This window comes from Sphaeramia orbicularis, chromosome 11 (assembly GCF_902148855.1).
Source record: "Sphaeramia orbicularis chromosome 11, fSphaOr1.1, whole genome shotgun sequence".
In the NCBI taxonomy this organism is placed as follows: domain Eukaryota; kingdom Metazoa; phylum Chordata; class Actinopteri; order Kurtiformes; family Apogonidae; genus Sphaeramia; species Sphaeramia orbicularis.
In genome coordinates, this window is record NC_043967.1 from 8,796,912 (window position 1) to 8,814,404 (window position 17,493).

General features: G+C 38.6%; 1 protein-coding gene across 5 annotated transcripts in view; it reads left to right on the plus strand.

Moving 5' to 3' along the window:
- The first annotated feature begins 1,183 nt into the window (after positions 1 to 1,183).
- Positions 1,184 to 17,493, plus strand: part of spire1a (spire-type actin nucleation factor 1a) — a 57,335-nt gene continuing 41,025 nt past the window's right edge. For 3 of the 5 annotated variants that reach the window (XM_030146577.1, XM_030146579.1, XM_030146578.1), the window contains exons 1-2: positions 1,185 to 1,684; positions 8,597 to 8,628. In XM_030146577.1, the coding sequence (XP_030002437.1) occupies positions 1,345 to 1,684; positions 8,597 to 8,628 (372 nt within the window). In that variant the 5' untranslated portion in view covers positions 1,185 to 1,344. Of the gene's footprint in view, positions 1,685 to 8,596; positions 8,629 to 17,493 lie in introns of all 5 variants that reach the window. The other 2 variants (XM_030146575.1, XM_030146576.1) reach the window with 1 other exon arrangement.

The following is a 17,493-nucleotide window of genomic DNA, read 5'->3' on the forward strand; positions in this document are numbered from 1 at the left end:
TGTCTTATAGTGTATATAGCGTTATATCGTAAACTCATTTTATATTGTCTACTTTAACCCATAAAGACCCAAACAACCACTGGCAACCAAAATCATCAATCAGTATCAAATGTTTAATAACTTCTGATCCATTAATTCTATCAATCCATGTAAATAGTTGATGCAAAATAGAGTTTGTCATCTTTTCATGGTCATCAGATATGACCCATTTGTACGTTCAGAGGCTCCGTAGTGAACGTGTAAACACCGTCATCTTCTACAACATTGATTCACCAATAAAACCCATGGAGTTGAATCAATGACAGTGGATGGAGACAGTTGGTTTATATTCAGTTAAGGATAAATTTTGTTGAAAAAGTCACTTTTTCTTAATTTTTCTCTGTTTCTGATATTATGTCAATTAACTTTAATCTGAGCTTTTATGAACATCTACAGGGTGTCCCATAAGTCTCCATACATAGGAGACATAATACATTCCATACATACATGGTTCTAACATGTATTTCTTCATATTTCTTCTTTATAGTTCTTCAGCAGTGGAGGACACGCATTGAAATGTGTTCCCGACAAAATGGCAGTCATATAGAGCATATTATATAAATAAAAATGGTTTATGTCAAGAAACGTTTATTTTTGCTATGTATGGAGACTTATGGGACACCCTGTACATCAGGGGCGTCAAACTCAGATCGTCGAGGGCCGGTATCCTGCATGTTTTAGATGTTTCCCTCTTCCAGCACACCTGGCGGTGGTTATCAGGCTTCAGCAGAGCTGGATGAGAGGCTTATCATTTGAATCAGGTGTGTTGGAAGAGGGAAACATCTAAAACATGTAGGAGACCGGCCCTCGAGGATCTGAGTTTGACACACCTGATCTACATGATCAGTAAATTAAATATGGGAAAGTACCTGATTTTTATTGAAGAAACACATAATACAGATATTACAGATATTATAATGAATAGTGATAAATCACATAAGAAAGGTTATATAGAGAAAAAAAAAATCCATTTCGGAAGTACCACAAAAGTTACACTGGGTCTTTATGGGTTAAAGAAGGAAACTGGGGTTTTGGAAGCAGAATGTTTGCTGGTCGTAGTGTTGACAAGTGATCGCTGATGAAGTACTGGGCATGCGCAGTGAATCGGCGGGTTCTAGGACCACACAGTCGTCAGTTGGTGTCCTCTCGGTTTCTCCCAGAGCCGTTGGTGCCCGTCCGTTCACACTGAGATAACAGCTGATCGAGAGGTTATCGTCGGACTACGCAACAGAGACGCACTCTAATACAAACTGAACCATCTCCTTCGTGCTTTTATTCACCTTATGTGGATATAATGGTGTGACAATGGCTAAGCGACCGGGGACTGATGATGGGATGATGACTTCTCCGACCATTCTCCGGGATTTTGCCGCTGAATTCAACGCCGGGGACGTGGATATGGACTGCGGCGGCGGCGGAGGATCCGAGGAGGTGTCGTTGGAGGAGATCCTGACTCTGTACAGCCAGCCGATAAACGAGGAGCAGGCGTGGGCCGTGTGTTACCAGTGCTGCAGGACGTTAGCGCAGAAGCACCGGAGGAAAAGCTCCAAGCCCTCGGCAGAGTTACCGAGGAGGATTGAAGGACCCGGGGATGTGACGATCGGCAGAGACGGGACTGTCAAACTGCACTTTAAAGACAGCTCAGGTAAACGAGCCGAGCCGAGGCGGGCCGGGCCAGGTGTTGTTGGGACTGGCTCGATCAGTTGTCTGGTTTTGAGTGAGTGCGCAGCAGAACCGTGACGACTCTGCTGTCGATGTGAGCAGCCAACAATGAAGCATTTCTCCTCCACATCACTCGCAGGCCAAACGAATGGAGCATCTCTACAAAGAGGCCATATTGTTGTGGCTGCTTGCTTCCAGCCATGTGGTGAATTTGTTTACAGACGCTCGATGCCGTTGTTACAGATCATCTCATAGCTGAAAATCCAAGCGACCGGGAAAGCTATATTATCGATTATTCACAGACAGACAGGGCTTGTCATCACAACAGAATCTTTATTTGCTTCACAGACAGGTTCACCCAGTATCATTGGTTCATCCATGCGGGGTGTTCAGTTATGGCTGCTGGGGTTGTGTTTGACACTTAGAGGTCCGTTAGCCTCGGTAAACAAAGAGCCATGTGATGAATTCAAACTGCAAAGCACCCTGGGTCCAGTCCAGAGTAAAGCAATAAAACACTACAGCCACATCAGAGAAGGGTATGATGAAAAAAAAAACTGGCCAAAAGCCACAGGCTCATGAGTCATGGAGCAGCTAACTGCCCCATTATATGAGTTTGGACATTTAGGTAAAGGTGGGAAATTAAAAAAAAAAAAGAAAAAATAAGGGGTCAGAGTTCAGAGCAGGTGCTTGTTTGCTACTGTCTCATTGAATACACTGAAAAATGCAGGGTTCAAGCCTGCTGGGTCTTAGGTTGGGTCCGTTTGACCTAATATTGTGTTAATAATAATGATCCAGTGCATTGGGTTTGGAGATCTGTTCTGAAATCAACACTTGTTGATCTTTACAGCCTGCCACGTTTATGCAGACTGCGACTTAGACCTGAACTTTTGTCTTTGCTTGGGCAGGACAGTATAGAAGCACGATCTTACACCAGCTTAATATAAAAACATACTTCAGTTTACTCCATATCTGTTAATGCCATGCAGCTACGGTTTGATTTTTCCTTACACATGATTAATTTAGGCGTAACTTATAGATGAACGTTCAGATCATTTATCAGAGGATCCAAATGTATAGTTGAGGCCAGAATAAGGCATGGGAAAACATATGGACCTAATATTCATATGGAGAAGTCAAATATAAGTCTATGGAAGCCAGGTCTTTGTGGAGCCAACCCCAGTAGCTGTCAACTGTGTTGTAACTTGAATACTTGATACTTCTTCATCAGCTTCATTTTGGTGTTGTGGTCTTTGTCTGTTGGTGTGTGCCAACAAGATTCTATTCTGTGTAGAAATGTTTTATTATACCAGCTGGAGAGGCTGCTCACCAGTTTTTATAAGTGAGCTACTTGTAAGAAAGGGACATAGAGTTAATGCAAACTTGGAGAGCTTTTGCTTTTCTGTTTGGGGAAAAAGTTAGATATATGTGCATGTATTCTTTTATTTTATCCTTTTTTTTTGGCGTAAAAATGAGCCCATAATCCAGTCTCCTGGTTTATTGTAACTCGTGGCTGGTTTTGTTCACATTGACTCTGCACAAGGTTACTGAGATTGGGTAATTTTGAACCCATCAGTTTTCAGACTGTATGATGACTTGATTTGGTGTAAAAGTAAATATGCTGAGGTATGTCTCATTAGGATGTCCAGTTACCTACAGAGTCAGAGCTCTTGACTTAGCTTGACTAAGGCAAAACACAGATTCTTAGATGTCTTGTAATAAGTCAAACATCTTTGGCTTTTGGACTGTTGGCTACACCAAAGAAACAGTTTAGGGGCGCAAATCATCGTAATTTTTGCTGTTGATTACTCCACTAATTATTTTCTTAAGGCACCAATTTGGATAAGTCACTCAGTACAGTTAGTTGATAATCAAAGTAGTTGCAGATTAATTTAATAGTCAATAACTGATCTGTTAAATGGTACAACTGTAAAGAAATGTGATGTTCTTTTAGATACATGATATTTTCTCAGGTGCCCAGTCTAATATAACAAGTATTTATTGGATGAACTTTTCACTACTGGTCCATGGACCTGGGCTTTGATTTTAAATGAGTCTAGTCTGGTTTTAAATACCTGACTAAGTCCATAAACAGGTTTTCCATTTAAATAGGCTTTAAGTAAGACAGAATGTCTCAAAGCCTTGTGCTGCATTCCATTAATATGTCAGTGATAAAGTTTGTTGTGTGAGGAGGAGGAGTGGCACAGCCTCAGGCATTGAGGTTATGTCGAGTTTCACTAGGGAACTTAATAGTTTAGTTCTCACCTGTTTGCTGGTGTTCTTGTATTTCTTTTCCTTTCCCTTTCCTTTCATCATTTCAGGTCATTTCAGGGTCTGTATCCAGCTGATTATATTTACTGAATATTTTAATTTGAGATGTCATTATAAACAGATTGACTCATCGTCACGGCACAGCCAGAAACAAACGTGATGAGTAGATTCGCAGACTATCGAAGTCTTTAGATGATTTGGAGGATTACAGGATTGAGTGTTTTGCCGTTCCCCTGGTGTGTGGATGAAGTATTTTTGGGACAGCTTGGCCCTGTCCTGATTGTTATTAGGCCTGGAGATGAGAGAGACATGAGACCTATTAAAGCTTTCAGGAGCTCAGAGGCTTCTTTCAGAGTTACTTCCCCAGGACAAAATCAGTGCTTATGCAACCTACAGTATGTATGGGGTGGACATGAGTCAGTGACAAGACAGCACATGCCAAGTTGGCTGACACCCAGACCACGAATAACCTTCCTGGCCGATGTCTGTCCTTCTGTTTAACTACTAATTTACAGACACACAGGTTTGCATCGGTCACCTATCAAGCTGCCGTGGGAAACACAGGATGTTTTTATTGTTGTGACACTGCACAAACAGAATCTGACTGATAATGATGAGTCCAAGTAGAGTTATTTTAAGCTCAGTTGCCGCTCCTGCTGCAGTAAGATCAATTCACGCGGAGCTTAGAGGAAGAACACATTGACTCCCACTCTGTGTTGCGTAGAGAAGTCTGACGCTGCATTGGGATGAACCTTGTGTTTACTCCAACTTCTAACGTGATTCTAACCTTATGCACAGATGCTGCATTACTGCATGTTTTAAGATTCTTCATTTAGCAGATAACCAACTACAAATATATACATGGCCTTGCAGTTACAGAGGGCATTACAAATCTATGGCCACTGCTTGCACCACTTCTTATTGCACTTTGTAGAATTTCAGTATGGGCTTAATAATATACCATGATCAGAATAGTTAATCCAGTCTATAATTATCATGCCACATGTTGAACCATAATTTCTTTTTATTTCTAAACTGTTCCTTACAGTCAGGCTGAAATAAAACTATAGAGCATTTCATAAATCTAGAACTACAGATGTGAAATTAGAATAGTAAAACATCATATGATTCAACATGCAAACGAAATAAATCCTAAGAACCAAAAATTATACTGCAATAACAATAAAAATTGCAATTTAAAATGAGATTGCAATAATCATAACCATTGATCTCAAAGAAAAATCCTCACAATATTATATCAAAATTATAATACTAAAAATGTCATTATTTCTCTTTTTTAAAGAGATGTATAGAAGCAAAGTTGTGCCTTAATTTGTGTGTGAGATTATAAAAAGGCCACAGCAAAAACATATACATGAATCCATGCATTAACTCCATAAGGATTCCATATAAATCTGGTCCTGACTTTCATACATAAGAAACCTTTATTCATCTATTGATTTAAAGGCAACATATTTTTTTTTCTATTATGTGTTGGTGCTGTATTTTAAATTGGGCTACATTCATGCATCTAAGTGATAAATTGAGTGACGTCTGGATTTGATTATTCGATTAGAAGCTGAAGGAGAAGAGCTAAATCTCTGCAATGGTTCTCTGGTTTAAGGAAAAAAAAACTCTTACGATGCACATATGTGTATGTGACTGTGACTGTGTGTGAAAGCCAAGTAGCACCACAAAGGTTGATATTTGTCTGAACAGGATAGCCCAGGTGACACCGTGCACCACTCCAAATATGCCGACTGTGATTTACTGGCCCTAGTACAGACAAGGGACTACAGCCACCAACTTCTCCTTGGCTGAGACAAACAGAGGACTCAGTGTTTCCCACATGAGCGTTGGTGGATGACTGTTTATTTTCCCCTGCGTGTCCTCTGCTGTAATTTGTTGTGACCTGCAAAAAATTGGGCTACATTATGAAGGATGTATTTTCAGTTCCTGTAATAGCTCTGAATGGCAAAACTGTTGCATTGGTATTCTGACCATTTGACAATACTCAGAATGTGATACAGGTCATGTAAACAGTAAGCTCTGTTTCCACATTATTCCCAGTAAAGTGTTTTCCTACGAAAACACGCAGAATATACAGATAGTATTTGGGTTGACCTTTTGGCACTGATTAGTAGGTCTGTGCCAATAAAGAGATGAAGTCCTGTGCCTTGCAGTAAGTCTCCTGTGGGACCTTATGTTGGATAAAAAAGTATAACAGTCAATGGCAAGAGACAAGTATTTTTTCATCCCACTTGAATTATGCCTTATTTATACACAATTTTTGTCAGTTTAAAAGATAATTTTACAAGTCAAGAAAGCGACAGTTTGTGGTAAAACCGTATTGGAATGTTAAAATACATATAAGGAGTCCACATCATTGTAACAGTCTGTTTCGAGTCACCTGTTTATAGTCACTGGAGATGTCTCTGCAGCTTCAGTATGACCAGACTTGTGGTGATTTTCACTTCTATTAATATTGTTTCACCCCCTTCTTGAAGAAGGGGGCAAAATATGCCATGAGACGGCCAGTTTGGTCTTGGTGATGTGTCATGTGAGACAAGAGATGCAGTCCACTTAGTCATGTCACAAAAAACTAGATGTGATTTTACAGTTTTTATCACAAACTGTGATTTTCTTGACTTTCATTCATTCATTCAGTTTCTGAACTGCTTAGTCCTTTAGAGGCTCACAGGGAATGCTGGAGCCTATCCTGGCTACCATCGGGGGAAGGCGGGCTCACCATATACAGACAAACAACCATTCACTCTCACATTTACACCTATGAGCGATTTTGATTGAACAGTTAACCTTTAGGAGTGCATGTCCTTGGATGGTGGGAGGAAGTTGGAGTACCTGGAGAGAACCCACACGGACATGGCAGAAGCTCCACACAGAAAGAGCCCACCAGCACCAGCACTAGGATTGGAACCAGGACCAATTTTCAAATATCGTATTTATAGTTGATGGCATCTTTTAAACAGGGCTGAAAAATATTTGTCTTGGAGTTGATCACTCTTTATATTTTTCCCAAAGTACGGTTCATTGGGTTATAACATAAGGGGTAGGACATTTGATAAAGTATCAGTGTTGTCAGAAGTTAACATTAACAGTAGCTGTTGGCTAGTATTAACTGACTTTGACAAAATATATGACAGAAATTGCTTCCTCTTAGATTTTCAGTGTCTTAAAAAACTTAGTATTTATCACAGAGTTTTTGAGGTTCAGTTCAGCAGTTTGGCCTATCAGCTTTTTAATGAAATGAAAGATATCCATAATACATTTTCCCTTTCAACATTTTAAGGGGCAGGGTTGGAGATGATGAGCTTTTTCTTGCTCCAAAGTATCATTACTATATTGGGCTTTAAAAGTCCACTATTAGTCAAACTCTAACACAAACTAGAAGATGGAGGATGAGGAGATAAATAAGAGGATGGCCAGTCGTGGATAGTTCATAACTATTAAAAGCCAACAGCTGATTAAGTGTCACATAACACTTGTCAGACATTACCTGGTCAAATGTTAAGCTGAACATCCAAGTCAAACCAATAAATAACTAAATAAGTCAATAAATCTGAAACTGAACTTCAGACTAACTGTAAAACTCTGCAGATCCAGGTCAGTTTTTATTTTTTAAGGTATTACTGCAAATGCTGGCATATGTAGTGCATGTAAACATAGACAGTGTATCATTTATCGTAGCAGGAGCAGAGTCATCTAGTTTAATTGGAAACTACTGAGTCATTTTTCATATTGGTGGAATTCAGGTGGCTTCTGTTAACACTCATAAAGATTTCCATCTGGCCAAAGAGTCTCATTTAAGCAATGACCTCATTTTAGTGTCTGGACTGGCTTTGAAGTCTGCAAATATGTTGCACTATGTGCACTTTAATCTCTCGACATTACTCTGTGGCTCAAATCACTGTCTGTCGAGGACTCACTGTAAGATGTTTGAATGAACATGATTTTAGATTTAATCATTGTATTTCTGTGTACATTTTTAGATATAAATCTTGTCAGAAAATTTACTCAGAACAAGACGGACAGGATATGGATTTTTTTTTTATGTTAAATATTTTATCTAATGAGAGTAAACGAAAGCAGACTGGTGTTTGTCCTGCTGTATTTGTGATTTATGGAAAGGTCAGGAGCAAGGTTAGTTGCTCTCCTTATTTTGACCGATCAATAAGAAAGGGGGTTACCATGGCAACACCAGAGGACATTGTTTCGATGTCTTTCTCTGTAGTATGAATGAACAGTCCTGTTATCACCACCAGCCCCCTGTGGCAGGTTTTGATACCCGTTTGCCTCAGGCGGTGTGTGTGGTGGTAAAACATTAATTTATTCACTCTCTAGTTTTACTGCAGTGCATGCTGGGTAATGGTGCCCCTCCGCTGCTCGTGTTTAGCCTCCATTCACACTCTCAAGACATCATGTTTAATTTTTCATGTTCTGTACCACAGTGTGATTTCTCATAAAGATGCCGTGCCTAAACTGTACGGCACATGCACATCAATAATTCAAAGGGTGTGTTTTCTTAGTTAATTGTATGTGACAAACAGCTGTTGAGCACCATCGGCAGTGTTTGACTGTTAACACCGTCTCTGTTCTATCTTTACAGATGAATACAGATCAGCCCCTACGTCACTAGAGGTGAGTTTTACATCACACTACACTGAGTCATTGAGAGTTTTCTGAAGTTTTCCCTTTAGACCAGTGCTGTTAGAGCAGTGAATGGTTTCCATGCAGCATGATCCTGCATTTTTATGACCCTAGGGAAAAGACCCATAGCTGCCTCTTCAACCTGTTTCTTTTGAAGTATTCCGGTTGTCTGATTTATTTTCTCTCAACAGCAGCTGCTCATTATTTGCTTCACGTAGCATGTCAACACCAGCAGAACTATTTCAGATACTGTTTTCACAGCTTCCCCACTGCTGATGCTATTAGTGAGCAATCGCACCACAAGTGTTGTAGGAGACTGGTGTGGCTACTGTGTCGTAAAACTGTGGACATCAGCTGGAAGAAAAACATTTCGGTTATGCTTAATTGTCAGGAAACGCAGACTATGTTTACAAGCACAGAATATTCAGGTTGTTTTTTCAGTTTATTCCAAAAGCCATAATAAGCTGTTTTCATGGTTAATGAAAAAGAATATTCAGTACAATTCTGGTTTACATGCAGCTATGCATACTCTAATTTATACATCTCAATTATTTTTTCTTCCGTCATGCTAAAAAGGGTGAAAATGCACACAAGGGTGAAAATGCATTCTCTGCATATCGTTTCATCATTTCCTCCTTTTGAGACGTGTTAAATATAGACACAGTTTCTATGAGCAAAATTGCTTTCGGGTTTGATAAATCACTTTGCTTGTGCTAAATTAATATATTTACATTTTCTCCTCCCAGCACACGCACAATTGTGTGTAAACGCCCCATATTACATATTCATTGAGGGAAATGTACTAACTGGATGCAGGTGCACTATTTTGCACCTTTGAAAGACGCAACCCTTAGTGCACACTGTTAGTAAATCAGTTAGTAAATTTTTTTTGCGTGTGCAATGAGTTTGCACACGTTTTAATACACGCAAACCTTTAGTAGATCCAGCTCTTAATGTCTTCTGGCTCACGAACCTTAATTTTAACCGTTCAAAGCATTTCAATTAAAAATAAATAGATTCAGAATCTGGGACTTCCCTTGAACTGAAATGTGAGAACTTGCTTGTTATATTGTACAGATTGTAAATAGAGGATGAAGATGACAACAGCAACATAGAAGGATAGAAAAAGTACGAAAAAGGACAGATGCAAAGTGTCACATGAAAAGTAAATGGACTAAAAACACAAAAACCCACCTAAGGGTTGTCGAGACTGACATAAATTAGTCTAAAAACAGTAGTGGTCACCCTAATGTGTTACCATGCTGTGTGTTGTTAATGACACATGCATTAGAATGGTGCCAGTCAAAACCTGTGGAAACATGGGGTGGTTTATAATGTGTGAATGCAGTCCCCCCCTTTCATTTCTTGAAACATCTTCTTAAAAATACAAGTTTTTCAGTATTTGCGCATGTCCGAAATGTGTTTATCATATTCCATTATGTTCTCCTTCTGGTCTTTTTTTGGAGCATCCCTGTCTGTACTCCAGCTGATGTGAACAGGCTTAGTGCATATCAACCTGTGGTACAATCCACAAATAGGACATGTACTCTGAATGTGCTGAAGACACGTCCAAAGAATCCTCATATCCCACATCACAGTCGGAAAATGCTGTATTTGGAAAAAGGCCTAGAATATCCAAATGGAGTATGCTATTTACATGACACCAGTCACATTCACAACATTGTCATATTCAGAATAATGGTCGAATATTCATGTGGGTGTAAATATCCTCAGTGATTTAGCCTCAGAATGGTATATTGCTGATATTGGTGTGGTCTTGTGTGTGGGGCTGTGGCTTTGCCTCTCAATCTGCTCAGTCTATCAGGAGTTAAAATGAGGGCACATGCTTTCATAGACATGGAGTCACAAAATAAACTAAAAGCACATGATTGTACTGTACCTCTTCAGAGAGATGTGTGCAGGGTGGGATGGTTTACCTACCCAAATATAACAGTGTGTAAACACGACATGTTTTTTTTTTTTTTTTTGAGTGTTTGTCCCAGATTTTGAGGCCTGACCCGTGATGTGAGTGAGTGTCATTGCTCTCTGTGCAAATTGCATTTGTCTTTTATTGTTCTCTGGTTTTTGTGTGTACTCTACTGCGTGAACAGCTTTTTTTCATAAGTGCATTAAATTTTTATTTCGGTGCTCAGACTTATCTGCTGATGGTTTTGGCAGTGCTCAGCTGAACGTCACCAAAACTGTATAAAAAGGACACGTGGGTGTGTGTTTGGTCTTGCAAGGTTCATAGTGTAATGTCAGGAGAAGTTTTTCTGAAAGCTTCATTATGTGGACAGACTTAATTACACAGGGAACGCTCTGTCAACTCTCAGCAGTCAGATTGGTCTTCGTGTTTGTCTAGTTCATGTGATCACAGGCACGCACCTTATCTGTATCCTCCATGGTTTAGCTGGAAATGACATTCCTCTGCCTCAGCTCACAGGATGGGCAGTCGAAAGGCCTGATGGAGCTCACCACTGACACCAGACTGCAGCTGACGCTTATTTACACTGTTATAAAATGCCCAAAACTAGGGCAAGGTGATTCAATGATGATAGGTATTTTTTACGTCCTTTTCACCTTGTTTGTCTGTTACATTATTTTTGTCTTTATTTTCATCTTGGTTTATCATGTTTTGTCTTTCATGTCATTTTGTGTTGTTGGATCTTGTTTCGTTGTTTTTGTCTTGCTTTGTCTTTTGCTATGGTTTGTCATGTTGCCTCTTCTTCATCTTCCTGCATCTTTTAAATAATTTTTGTCTTTAATGTCATTTTCAACTTCTGTGTCTAATGTTGTTTTCATCTGGTTGTTAATTTGTTTTGTCTTGAATCTTATGTAATTTTCAGCTTACCACATCTCTTACGTGGTTGTTGGGTCTTTCGTGACTTTTTTTTTTTTTTTTTAATCTTTCTGCATCTTTTGTGTGTAATTTAAAACCACAAATAGCCAGGATAGGCTCTAGCTCCTCCATGAAAAAGAATGAATGAATAATGGTAGTTTATTGTATCTTTGGAATATTTACATTTTAAAGGTCCAGCATATAAGATTTGGGTGGCTCTAGGTGGATCTAACTGCAGAAATTCTGTTCAATATTCATAATTATATTGTAGGGCTGGGAATCTCAGGGTACCTTACAATACGATACAATACGATACGATATGTTATACATGGCTCACGATCACAATAATATCTCAATATGGTGATACTATGATTATCGATATATTGCTCTTAATAACCTACAATATATCTATGTGCTTATAGAGGTGAAACAAAAACAAACAAAATAAATTTCATTGTTTATATTTTGCATAATTTAACCAGAGGACAAACAGCAATAGTGCAAAAACAATGACACTGTTTTAGTGCAACATAACTGTAAACAGGATTTTTTCAGGTGTCTGACAGTGACACTATTTTAAACAATGGGATATCATGATTGCGTAAATATATATGCCACTTTTAATTGGCGTGTTATCTGTATACATTATAAGCTTTCCGTGTGTATGTTCATTTCGTTATTAGCCCCCTGTTCAACCTGAATCGATGCGTCAAATACCGTGCACTGAGAGTTAGGGTTACAGTTAGGGGTTACGGTTATGTGAACTGGAGATCTTTGTGTATGGTGACACGCCATCAAATGGCATTGAGTAACACGTGAAAGGTCGACAATGCGTACGTATAGAATGCCAAATACTGTAAGAACTGGCATGACATACAACACTGTTTCATGAGATCAGTGTCATTTTAAACTCATTCGGAAAACATGACATCTCATGTCTCTCAAGTGTGCATGTTTGTGGTGCTGCCCCTGTATCGTATTTTGTGAGACAGTTCGTACTTCTTACATACTGCAAAGTCCTTATCCAGCTTTGTCCCATCCACACTATAAAAGCCAAAGTGAGTCCACACTTTTGATTTAAATGATGCCAGTGCATCTTTCAGTTTAACTTTACTGTGTGAGTCTGCCATATTAGTGCTGTTGTTTATTTTTTCTTCTTCTGTGACTTCGGTCCAAATTTCAGGTACGTGTACAAGGAGCACCCCCTGGATGACATGTAAAATGATGACTCGACTCACAAAGGAGGAACAATGAAAGGAGTTTATAGTGGCTATATATATATATAAATATATATATATATATGTAAGGGTAGAGACTGTGATCTGGTAGGATCGGCGATTCTACCAGTAGAGACTCCGATCGTAGTCTCTACCAGTAGAAACTCCGATCAGAGTCTCTACTGGTAGAAACTCCGATCCTGCCAGTAGAAGGGTTAGGGTTAGGGTTAGGGGTTAGGGTTAGGGTTCGGATTGGAGTTTCTACCAGTAGAGACTCTGATCGGAGTTTCTACTGGTAGAGACTACGATCGGAGTCTCTACTGGTAGAATCGCCGATCCTACCAGATCGCAGTCTCTACCCTGACATATATATATATATATATATATATATATATATATATATATAAACAATACGTGGCAAGAGCACATTGATAATCCATCGTATGATTAAATGTTGCCATTGTTTGGCATATCGATATTTTGTAACACTACTGTTATATGCCGATACTGTATGATAATATAAATATAATAATGATACAAATTTAAAAGGGTAAAAAAGTATGAACGTTTCCTTATATTTCTTTGTGTACAGTATGTTTTCTAGTGGGTGTTCAGTAAGTTAATGAGTTTTATGTTCCATTTTACCATGCGTGTGTTTTGGTTACTGTCCGTTTCTTTGGAATGACATGTTGTGTAGTAGTTACTTAAGGACATCCACATATCTGTCTGATACAATCACCAAAGGACACACCTTGTTCTAAAATGTTTTGTTTTGTTTTTTTGTTCCATCTCTGTCATTTCCTGTCAGTTCTCCACTATATTTACCAACTTGATTTTGCACTTTTTTTTTTAACCAGTAGTGCCATTTGACTTGTCTACTCATATCATCGGTGCCTCTGTTGTGCTACTTGTTTTGTTTCTTTTCTTTTCAAAGAAGATTATTTGTTATTATTTCTTCTGCATTTAGCCTTTTTCAATGAAAATCAAATATTTTCCTGTATTTAATTTAGTAATCATGTAGATATTTAGAGTAAATTATACCAATTTAAGAACATTGAAGAAAACTGACTTTTTCAGTTAAATGTATCATTAAATGAGCATAAAACAAGTGTCTCCAGCCACTGTCATTTATCAAACTCCATGGGTTTTACTGATGAATCAATATTGTAGAAGATGACGGTGTTTCCACGTTCATTATGAAACCTCTGAACATCCAAATGGGTCGTATCTGATGACCATGAAAAGATGACCAACTGAATTTAATCTAAATTATATAAATGTATTGATAGGATTAGTGGTCCAAAAGTTATTAAATATTTTAGATCAGTAGATGCTTTTGGTCACTGGTGGCTGTTTAGGTCTTTGAGGGTTAACACAATTTGATGTTCTTAGAGCTGTTTATATGTCATTATTGTAAATTTGACCAAATTTTTCTGACCTAATTTAATTTTGGTCATTCAGAGGAGTTACTTTTGCACACAGCAACACTCATTTTTTCTCTGAACCAACCTCGCTTAACCCACTTGTACACACTTTTGGATTCTAATTACATGCTTGTGTAAAGTTGACCCACATTCTCCACTCCCCCTTGACAGCAGAACCAGTGATAGGACCAGATAACTGAGATCTGATTATGAGTTAGCTTTTCCCATGTAGTACATCATTGTCCTCACCATAACACACTCGTGAATATTCCTTACAGGAATTCAGACAGAATTCTATAATTTGTGTGAGACATGGAGCTTCTTTTGTCCCCTACAGATGAGCTTAACCCACTTTGTCCTCAGATTCAGATTAAGGTGAGATTAGACTAGTATCCTATTACAAGTCTCCAGTTTTCCTAGTCTACCTCGAAGGGTCAGTTATAGGCCAGGATAGTTAGCCAGCATCATGTATGAAAATAAAGCCCTGAGTTTTGAAATGGTTCCTAATAGGCTGGGTTTCAGCTGTCCTGATCTGGATTTTTTTTGCTTCCGATCCGATTTTTTTTTATGGTTAGTTTTGCTGATACTGACACTTTTTACTAGGAAATTTTGATTTAAATTTGGAGTCATTATTTGTAGGTTATTATGCTATTATTTTACTTGAGATCACAATTTGGATGAATGTGGAGCATGAACTAAAATAAGTATGACACCTTTGACTATTAATAACTAGTATCATTTTTGCATTTTCCAAATTCATACAGTAGGGCCAAATTAGAACCTTTCGAGGGCCATTTTGGCCTGTGGGCCATATGTTTGCCACCCCTGCTATAGCGCATCTATGGAAAGGTCCGTCCAGGGATTGGGGGGGGGGTGTTCCGTTCTGTACTTACCTGACAATGAGTACACGCAGACCATACGACCATACAAAATGAAAGTGAAACTTAAGACGCTTTACTACTTCCTCTAAGTCTCCTCCTGTTGTGCAGCTCATTTTCCTTTTCCCTGCCTTCGGAAACTTTGATTTGAGGGGGTAGGATGTTGGTTTAAGAAGGAATTCTTGCCCCCCGCCAGAACCGGGCCCGGATTGGCCCGATCTTTTGACTAAATCCAATCTGACCTTCTAAAAAATGCCAGATTGGCAGTTGACACCAATCTTTAGATCAGATCAGGACGTTCCTAGTTTCAGCTAATGTTAAAACTCTGAAAGTCCACTCCAGATCCACCTGTTATTTCTTGTTCTGAAAATGTAAGAGACAGAGTTGAATAGTGCATAATTCTACATGTTTACAGTACAGTAGAGGCCTGTACACTGCAGCTGGCTGTACATAGTTCTATATGTGTCTGAATGTGAGGCCTGTGTGTTCAGTGTCCAAAGACTGGTCCTCACTGTTGTTTGCCCTGACGTCAGACTGCATATTTATAGATGAAGAGACAGATTTTTGTAAGGTCTTAAGAAAAGATTTAGGTTCCTTTATATAGTAGTCTGTTTGTTGACAGTCTGCATGCTTTTTTTCCCCAAAGCTGGGCAGACACAGGGTGATAGTTTGATCTCTGTGTATTAAATATGACCAGTGTAGTGACTTCAGTCTATTACATCCTGCTTTTATTCTAATACATCAATTTCTTTTTTTTTTTTTTTTTTTTTTTTTTAAAACATTGACAGTTTAGCTTAAAAGCACTTGTACCTTGGGTTTATTTACAGCCTGTAAAGGGATATTTGTAGGAAACAAAAAGCCACAGAAAATCAATGTTTGAGTGACATGAACCATTTCAGTCAGGTCATACTATTTATATCCCAAAACAGATAAATATAGTTGTCCTTCTCCCTGAGATCCAGTAATGCTGTGTGATAAGACAGGAACTCACAATGGGTCATTCTACGTCCAGAAACAAAATGTGTTATACATATACACAAAATGTGTTATAAATACACACACACACACACACACACACACACACACACACACACACACACACACACACATATATAGTCATTTAGACCATATAGAAAGATCTATTTCTTATTACAGTTATATTCAACAAATGCAGCGTACTAGATTATTTATAGATATGATATGAGATATAATATGATATTAGTAGAATAACATTCATTTAAATTTCTTACCAATAATAGATATGACATACACCACACATTTACACCATGCTGCTGTGTAGGCTGCTGTCACAAAATATGACTACATGATTTTTTGTCCCAAGCTCTGAGCCATAACTCTAGACCCGGCTGCAGTATTTTGCAGTCTGATGCTTCAGTAGTTTTACAACAAACTGTGACTTTCTTGACCTGTAAAATTAGCTTTTAAACTGACAAAACATCATATATGTAACACAGCTCGAAGGGGTGGGATCTTTGTATTAAGATTTTTTTTTCAGGTGAAAATACAGTAGTTTTGATTGATCAGAATGGTCTGTACTTAAATTCCAGCTAGCTTCGCACCAGTGTTCCACTTTGTGACATGATAACATACATCAATACTGGAATAATGTTGTTGGATGGACCCATCCAACAACATTATTCCAAGGGCTGTGAGGGCTGTGGAAGAGTGGCATTTGTGTAGTTGTGGTGACTTAACCAAACCAAGTACAGTAGTTCTGGTCCTGAGTGAAAAACAGAAAATGGTATGCCATAGAAAACAGTCAGCATCTCTTTTCACTCACACATCACTGGTGCTAAAGACTTAAATGGTAGATAAGTCTCTCGCCTCCAGTGGTAATGGCACCTGTTGTAGCTGTTCTTCACCTTAAATTGAAATAATTCCTTATTATGATGACAATTATTATATGATACATGAAATAAAACAGTAGATGCTTTCTTTGATCATGTTTCACAGCCTCCTGAGAGATCAACAGTCCTTAATCTGTCCAAATCATGAAGTTATCAAATCTTCGTGTTACAGTTGTTCTACGGTTTCTTTTCTTGACTATGTGCAGAGGTGCAGGTTTGACAGTTTTGACAAGGACATGACATGAAGCAGTATCCTCCTGCTCAGTTCCAGTATGAACTGTGATATTGATGCATCCTGTCTGCTGCTTTGGAAGACCTCTAGATTTAGCTCTGGTTATGTAACTGTCTGTGTTATGATGGCTTTGCTCTGCAGTCACTGCTGAAGAGTACTTATATGACTGGTTTATGAACTCTGATGGCTTCAGTGTTGCCCTGGGCAAACTGACTGGGACTGATGATTGTAACACTTATGTTAGGGTCCACAAGAGGTTTTATCAATGTTGTGGAGCTTGCAGTTAGAGTTCAATGCTACTTTTCTCCCAGTCCTGCCTGTACTTAAGTATTACTGAATGTTGTAAGTTCAAAAGTGACCTTAGAAAGGTCAGTGTATCTTTTGGTAATTGGATTTTC